The following is an 8,213-nucleotide window of genomic DNA, read 5'->3' as shown; positions in this document are numbered from 1 at the left end:
ATGCACGCCTACACAACGGGGGTTGGGGAATGGAGAATATTGCTCTTAATTTATTGTGCATATTTTGCAGGAGAAACTTAATTAGGACGACAGCTACACATACATACTAGTTTACTGAACATAAAACTAATGCTCTCTGCAATATGTGCAGGAACATATAATATGAGTGGCCAAATATTAAATATCCTGCTTGTTATGTCGTTTGTACATGTCTATGCATGTGGTTCTCCCTTTTTATTTTGAAGAACATGGCCTACACCAGGGCTGTGTCCGGGTGCTGTTGGCCGGTAATCATATTTGAATCCATTAACAGAATGTCCAACACCTTGCTGGCTCTTACCTATTGCCTTTAGTTCAACATCTGCTTCATGGTCTGGAAAAGCATGGCCAACGTCATGGCTGTTGCCTGGTGCTGTTGGTCTGAAATCGTCTTTGCGAGCTGATTCTGAGCCACGGAAACTAATGCTGTGATTTGGTATCATGGGCGGGACAGTTTCTTTCTTTCTACTTGCCACAGAGCGATCAACAGTATTACTAGGAATGTGACTTGGGCGTGTAGCTGGCTCATCATGTGGATCATGATCATCTTGGCGAGGTGTGGAGTAATTGTCAAAGGAGCGATCATTTTCTTTAATGTTACTCATGTCCTGCTTTTTTTCTGTTGACTTCATTTTCCTTCCCTCGATTACCAGAACTTCATGGCAAGAAACTAGTACGAGAAGAACAATACATTTATATAAGGATTGGAAGTTTTCCATTTTTGACAAAACGTACGTACATATAATATGTAAGTGAATGGTTTTATATATTGTATGCGAGAGAGAAATCGATGGCTCTGAGAAACTTCAGGCAGTAGGAGGAAATATTAATTATGAGGATGTACTACTCATGAAGGACAGAGATCAGGCGGAATTAATGAAGGAAAAACTCCACGATGACATGAGTATTTCTTGTTTCGTTTGGTATTTATATTATCTTTGGAGATATATAATTCCCGGTTAAGATCATTAAGATCATTATAACCGCTAATTATTCTATATATATATATATATATATATATGCGGACTGCATGATTACAAATTTGGATGGTTTGCAAGTTTTGGACTTTTAAAATGTTCTCTAATAGAGTATTAAATTAAGAGTAATATTACATACAGTCGTAGAGTGTGCGTGCCGTACAATTGCTTTGAAAAAAAATGGAATTCACTATTAAAAAAATTAATTTCTTTTTTATGTGTGTCTCCTATTTATTCTTTTTTTTTTAAATAATTGCACGACGATTGTACACCCACGACTGCAACTGTCATTCTATAGCTCTATGTAAATGGCATGGGGTCCCACCGTCCAAGATCATCTTTCTCAGACTTATCTAATTTCCTTCTGCGTTGACCGCCCATGCACTATGTATATTGTGATTGTTAATTTGTTGATCTTTATCGATCTGTCCTGTTATATATTGTTTTTCTTGCTTTTTTTTTCTTTCTTTCTAATTCTAATGAAATATAAGTACGGCTCAAGAGCTTAATGATAAGATATATATGTTAAGTTAGAATGACAAGTAAACTAATGACTTTAGTCGGCCTCGATCGATCACCCACCACCGAAAGGAAATAATGCACCAAAAAGCTAGCTAGCTAGGGATCGATTGTCTCTGCACGCTCCACTTACAGATGAAAGGTACGTATTATATCATGTGCGTGGTTGGTGTATAAGCTTAGAACTCTCTCGGCCCCCAAAAAAACAATCAACGAAAAACATCTCATGTCCATTAATTATTACCAAGAAGAAATGAAGGATCTGATATATCTGCACTGATCTCTACTTAATTTGAAATTAAATTCTCTCTGTTTATAGCATGTTTTAAAATGTACGTACAGTAATAGGGTTAATTAAATGATCATTAGTGGCCATTAAATAGCTAGCTAGTAATGATTCCTGGAACTGGAAATTAATACACCAAGTGTTAGAGACAATAACTCCAGATTCTGAGATCAAATTTTCCGTGATTAGACCCTTGTATATGCATGGTATCAGCAGTGGAATATATATATAACACTCATGATCAACCCTAAATTAAGCTTAAAGTAATGTATTTTCCACCCAATTATATATAATATTCTATCAACCATTCACATGGCCGACCTATATTAATTAATATGATATGATCTCAAAATGTAGGAAATAAATCGGCCTTTTTTTACTCGTGATCAATATATGTTCAAATATCTCCCCCTGATCTTGATCACGAGTTCATCGCAGCCTCGACCATGCTCCAACTGATCAATATTATATGCTAATTCTAATTTAGCTAGCGCAAGTAATCCACAGATCAAAATCATCTCATGTTAGGCGCTAACAAATCGAGACATAAATAACAAAAATATGGTTTCAGTTAAAAATAACAAAGATCGACCATAATATAACAAAAATACAAAAAACTAAACCTAAACACTTAAAGCGCCTAACATGACGTAGCGCTCTCTTGGATGGGCATCAAAAGGGTCTAAACCACATGATGATCTAAAATTATATTTAAAAGAATTAATCAAAGTTATAGTTGGAGCCTTTTGGGATATTGATCTCATGAGATTTACACGTCCAAAATGAGACATTACTCGAAAGCACTACCAGCAGCTAGCTAGCTAGTGCGAACGTGAATTAATCATGATTAGTTGAACACAAATGGAAATGCTCTATGATTACTGGTGGATGGTTTATATAAAAAACCCGAAAATGTGACCGATATAATTTCAATTCATATCATGATCAGTAATTTTAGTAATTTTGCTTTTTGAGGTTTAGGTTTGACTCTTCAATATTGACATTTGGCGGGTATTTCACCATTAATAAGAATGTGCCACTTATCATGAGTTTGAATATTCTTTCATTCCAAAGGCAAGATTTGCTCCATAATATAATATATGTTCACATACTTCTACTCGATCACCCAAAAAAAAATGCAGCGGGCCAATATCTGAGTAGTGGAGCCAATAAATCGGGTAAATGGAATATTAAGAATAAACTTTAAAGTATCATGAGGCGAACTTGCTATATATATGTTATTTACTTTTAATTATAACTTCTCATTCCAATATAAATTTTCCTTAATTTGTAGTGATCTTGTAGAGGCTGATCTGATCTTCATGTGACAGTACTCAACAAATTAAGTTTGGACGTTTCTATATATATATATATATATATATAGACAGACACATCCCAGCCCATATATAACTTTCGATCGATGGGATGCTAGTACTGATCACGATCAATCGATTCTTATAGCCCATGCGTGCTATAGGGACGGGATGCACCAATCCTTCATGTCAATGGTTTGCGTACTGTTTAGTTTGCATGCTTTTCTATTAGAATACGGAAAAATCATTGTCAAGGCCGATAAAGAAATCTGTCAAAGTCAAAGGCAGCAGTACAGCCACCCATGCAAACCCATTGGAGGCCCCGACCACTTCCTTTTGTTCCAAAATGTATGTCGTTATTAGTATTAATTTTTAGTCGAATAAGTCAAATCAAGCTGCTAGCAAATGATTATCGCTCCAGAGTGCTTTCCCTCTACCGCAGCCGGGCCCCCTCCATTTACATTAATTTAGATTAATGGAATTTGAACTTTGAAGTACTAGTCAAGAATCTTGGAAAAAAATTAAGGACTTCTGCGCGGTTTGCTCCTCCAACCGGGGAAGCCCCTCGATCGCACTGAACTAATTAATTAATTAATATAACTACGTACGTATAAAGATATATATTTAATATGCAGCAAAGAACAAAGAGATCAATAATTTGATTCTCGATCGGTTGTGCTAGGCTGTAGTGCACAAGCTAGCATTAACATCGCTGGGCAATTTTTAGTGGGTGGTCATGAGTTTAATAAAAAATGAAACAAGCCAGAACGTCCCGCGTGCTACGGTCGATCGTTTGTGTGATAGTGATTTTGGCGGAAAGGGAAGAGGATCTATATGGTATCTTTTCAATGAATCCCAACGGTTAAAGTTCTTGATCTGCAATATGTAATCTTTGATCAGTACTAAGTCCAGGTTCGGTGGAGTATGTATAATTGTTTTCGTATTTAATTAATTGACAATGCACAAGGAAGAAAGCTGTAAGAAAGCTTGGAAGAGATCGTAAGAGATGCATGCTATATATATATATATATCACAGGGTTAAAAATGAGAAAGGGAGATCAACGTAAGACATTCATTCAGTTAAGTCTAACATGCTAGCTGCACATTGGCACAGTGCATAAGATGCTAATTTGGTAATGATTTAAGAGTACTGGAATTCCTAACGAATATGCATGGGACGCTGATGCATGCAGTACGTATATATATAGCTATGGCATATGATCATAATCAGGGTTACCATATATATATATATATATATATATATATATGTATGTATGTGTGTGTATGTATGTATATCTGAGAGTCTACTGTATATTATGATCATGAAAATTAACAAGTGTCGATCGATAAAAGTTCAGTTGAACGGTCAACTAGATACGCGGTATAGTACTTTAATTTTTTATCAGTACTCGACATTCAAATGCATCCCAGTGTACGTACTTTATGTTCAACCCTCTTACGAAACTTTTGACGTTTCTGCTTCTCATCGATCGTTGAATATACATATATATATATATATATATATATATATATAGTTAAACATTAAAATGATCCATAATGTGGGATCATTTGCGTGGGCCATGCACGGAACATTTTGGACTTTTAGTGTAGTAGGGATTTTTTACTTTTTATCTGATCTTTTAGATATGAATTCGATCGTAGGCAATTAGTTTTGACGAATATTTACAACTTTTCGACGTCTGATCAACTTTTCCTTGTAATTTATATAGCTTTGAATCTTTGATATTCCCATAAATAACTAACTAAACAAACGGAAAATGATGCCCTTATTCTTGGCTTTTTTCGCCTTATTCTTGTACTAACGAACACATTTCATTTTCATTGATCAAATTTTTCTGGCGGTCTTTTCATGTACGTACTTGCTCCTTTTCATGTTCTAGCTAGGCGCATACGTACGTACGTACGTACGTACGTACAGTTAATACACATAAATATTCCTCGGAGACGACTATATATATTATACGCCATTTTTAGGTGGAAACTTTCACGTAAATAATGCATGCAAATATGCTAAATGATCTTAAAAGTAAATGATCATGACGGCTTATGCTCATGATGATATTGTATATGCTCATATTGGGTCAAAAGTAAGTGATCAGCACGCGGCATGGTCTAATTGGTGAAATATTTGGTAATTAATTAATTATGGTTGTTTAATTTCAAGATATATAATTAATGTGGGTGCATCAGTAAAATATATTTGACATTAATCGATTAAGGTTTCCTTCAGTTGGCAGCTGATCAAAGATTAGCCGGATTTATACATTAATGAGCTAGCTAGCTAGCTTGTCACTAATTTTATATATATATATATATATATATATATATATATTATATTTGTAAAGGAATCTCTTCGTATTGATCATCGATCGATCGGGTTGTACTGCTATAAAAATAAAATGAGAAATATTTGAAGAACCATGAGATTTCATTGAATACCATTTCTTTTTTATTGAAAACAAAAAGTACAACGCCTTATTCATGTATGCACACACTACTTGTACTAAGTTACAAACAAATAATAATAGATCGTAGAGTACTACTACAAATATAGTTTTTTTTTTGGACATGCAACAGAAATTAATAATTCTAACCCTACAAATTATCACATGACATGACCTTAATTAGTAAATTGGTCCAAGACGTACATCACCAGTATTATTTACGAACACACAGAACGAAGCAATTTCCTGCAGCATGCATGCTACAATATCGATCTAGACGCATGGAAGACTATAGAAATAGCCCTAGTTTTGAATTGAATGTCCGACACCAGGGCTGTGGCCTGGAGCTGTGGGCCTGAAGTCAACGATTCCATGACCTGGAGGAGGCGGCCGAGACGACAATACACCTTCGGCCGGTGGTGGTGGAGGAGGAGACACTTTAGCAATAATTGCTTCGTTAGACGTTGTTTCGTCACCATGCAACTTACCAGTACCATCCTTGATAGTAGTTTCCTTTTCATGGATTTTATTTTTCGGTTGGGAGTCATTATTCTTCGACACAAGCAATCGCCTTCCCTGGATAAGGTGACTTTCTTGGAACAAAAACAAAGCAAGGAAAAGAAAAACAGAGATATTGAACTTGTTCTGGGCCATATATAGAGGTTGATCACAGTGAGTACTGAAAGACAAGTGATACGAGGTAGCTAGCTAGGGAGAGCCAAGGAGTTCTAAATTGGCAAACAAGTGAATTGCCTAGTGTTAATTCAAAAAACCTAAACAGGCAAGTCGCTTAGTTTAGCTAGATTACTTTAAATCAGCTAAGCAAGTTTACCAGAACTTAAACCAACTAAGCATGTTCCTAATTAAATCCTCGCTTCTGTGGGTTATTTATAGAACTCCTAGAGAGTAAGTGGGTACACCTAACCAGTGGTCGACGTTTGAGTACACTTACAATTAATGGCGATTTTTAAATCTCTCTCTCTCTCTCTCTCTCTCTCTCTCTCCATCCACAAGTAACGCCCCACCTGTAAAGTGCATAGCTTGGTTCGTAGAATCGCCTGTGATTGATAAAGTAATGGAAACAGAGCATTACACCTATTCGAAGAAATGATTCAACGAAAGTAAAGTCTCTGCAAAACTCATCTCTGTATTGGTATTGCTTTCTACACGGAATACAACAGCAACAGTACTACAGTATTTATATGCATATTTATCCTATATTTTAGACGTAATTACATAAAGAAAATGATGATAAAAGTCCAGTATTCGGTTACAAATATATTCGAGAATCTTCCTCCATTCTAGCACGTTCAAGGTGTGAATTAGTTAAGAATTCAGTGTAGAATGTTCCAGTAATGTTGAGTCATTTGTTGAGTCACTATTTGCTCCTTTATCCTCCCTCGATGCAAACGGCATAGATAGTATGGTTAAGTTTGATCATAATGAGGAGAAGTGAGTAGTAGACAGGGGTTTAATAAGAATGTCAGCTAGCTGGTCATTAATGGAGACAAAGGCCACATGCAGAGTCTTGGCAGCAACATGGTCCCTCACAAAATAAAAATCAAGATCCACATGCTTGGTTCTAAAATGCAATACAGGATTTACAGAAAGATAGGTAGCACCCATATTATCACATAGCAGAGTGGGAGGATCAGCAAGACAAATTCCTAATTCTTTAAGAAGAGATTGTAGCCATAATAATTCACAAGCAGTATTGGCAACAGACTTGTATTCAGCTTTAGTTGAAGAACGGGCAATCGTGGGTTGCTTTTTAGAACCCCATGCAATTAAATGAGAACCAAAAAAGATACAAAAATCACCGGTGGACTTCCGGTCATCAGGACAATCAGCCCAATCAGCATCGGAGAAGGCTAAAAGTTTAAGAGAGAAAACTGGAGAAAAATGAAAAGCAAAGGCAGCAGTTAAACGAAGATACCGAAGTATTCGTTTAACAGCTTGCCAATGAGAAGTGCGTGGATAACGCATAAATTGACAAATTTTGTTGACAGCGAAAGAAATATTAGGCCGAGTAAAAGCAAGATACTGAAGACTTCCGACGACACTACGATAAAGTTGTGGATCCTCAAAGGTGGATCCTCAAAGGTGGATCCATCAAGAGCACTAAGCTTGGTCGAGGTTGCCATGGGAGTAGACACTGGCTTACAGTTTTTCATATTATTTCGTGACAGTAAGTCAGAGATATAACGGGACTGAGAGAGAAATAAACCAGTGGGGTTACGAGTCACTTGTATTCCTAGAAAATAATGTAAGGTGCCTAAGTCTTTGACAGGGAAGGTATTTCGAAGAGCTGTAATGAACTCAGTGACAAGCACAGAATCAGAGGCCGTAACTATGATATCATCTACGTAAATGAGTACATAAACAGTTGCATAACCAGAATTAAAGATGAACAAAGAAGAATCAGAGACAAATGCATGAAAACCCAAAGCAATTAATTTTGAACTTAGTTTAGAAAACCAAGCCCGTGAGGCTTGTTTAAGCCCATAGATGGATTTTTTGAGTTTACATACATACTGAGGAAAGTCAGCATTGACAAACTCTATTGGTTGCTGCATGAAGACGTCCTCCTCTAAGTCACCGTGAAGGAAGGCGT

General features: G+C 36.3%; 2 protein-coding genes across 2 annotated transcripts; both read right to left on the bottom strand.

The window, feature by feature from the left end:
• Positions 1 to 212: 212 nt before the first annotated feature.
• LOC109018959 (precursor of CEP9-like) lies at positions 213 to 644 on the bottom strand. The gene has a single exon (XM_019001153.1). The coding sequence runs from the start codon at positions 642 to 644 to the stop codon at positions 213 to 215; it is 432 nt and encodes a 143-aa protein (XP_018856698.1).
• A 5,258-nt stretch (positions 645 to 5,902) lies between these two features.
• Positions 5,903 to 6,253, bottom strand: LOC109018958 (precursor of CEP5-like). Its single transcript, XM_019001152.1, has one exon. It carries the CDS (start codon positions 6,251 to 6,253, stop codon positions 5,903 to 5,905), a length of 351 nt encoding a protein of 116 aa, XP_018856697.1.
• Between the last annotated feature and the right edge of the window lie 1,960 nt (positions 6,254 to 8,213).

Source organism: Juglans regia, chromosome 12 (assembly GCF_001411555.2).
Source record: "Juglans regia cultivar Chandler chromosome 12, Walnut 2.0, whole genome shotgun sequence".
NCBI lineage: Eukaryota > Viridiplantae > Streptophyta > Magnoliopsida > Fagales > Juglandaceae > Juglans > Juglans regia.
This window is presented reverse-complemented; position numbering and strand designations above follow the sequence as displayed.

What these genes read in the sequence shown, in the direction of transcription:
- LOC109018958 (XM_019001152.1), bottom strand. Translation starts at nt 6,253, where the DNA reads ATGGCCCAGAACAAGTTCAATATCTCTGTTTTTCTTTTCCTTGCTTTG.
- LOC109018959 (XM_019001153.1), bottom strand. Translation starts at nt 644, where the DNA reads ATGAGTAACATTAAAGAAAATGATCGCTCCTTTGACAATTACTCCACA.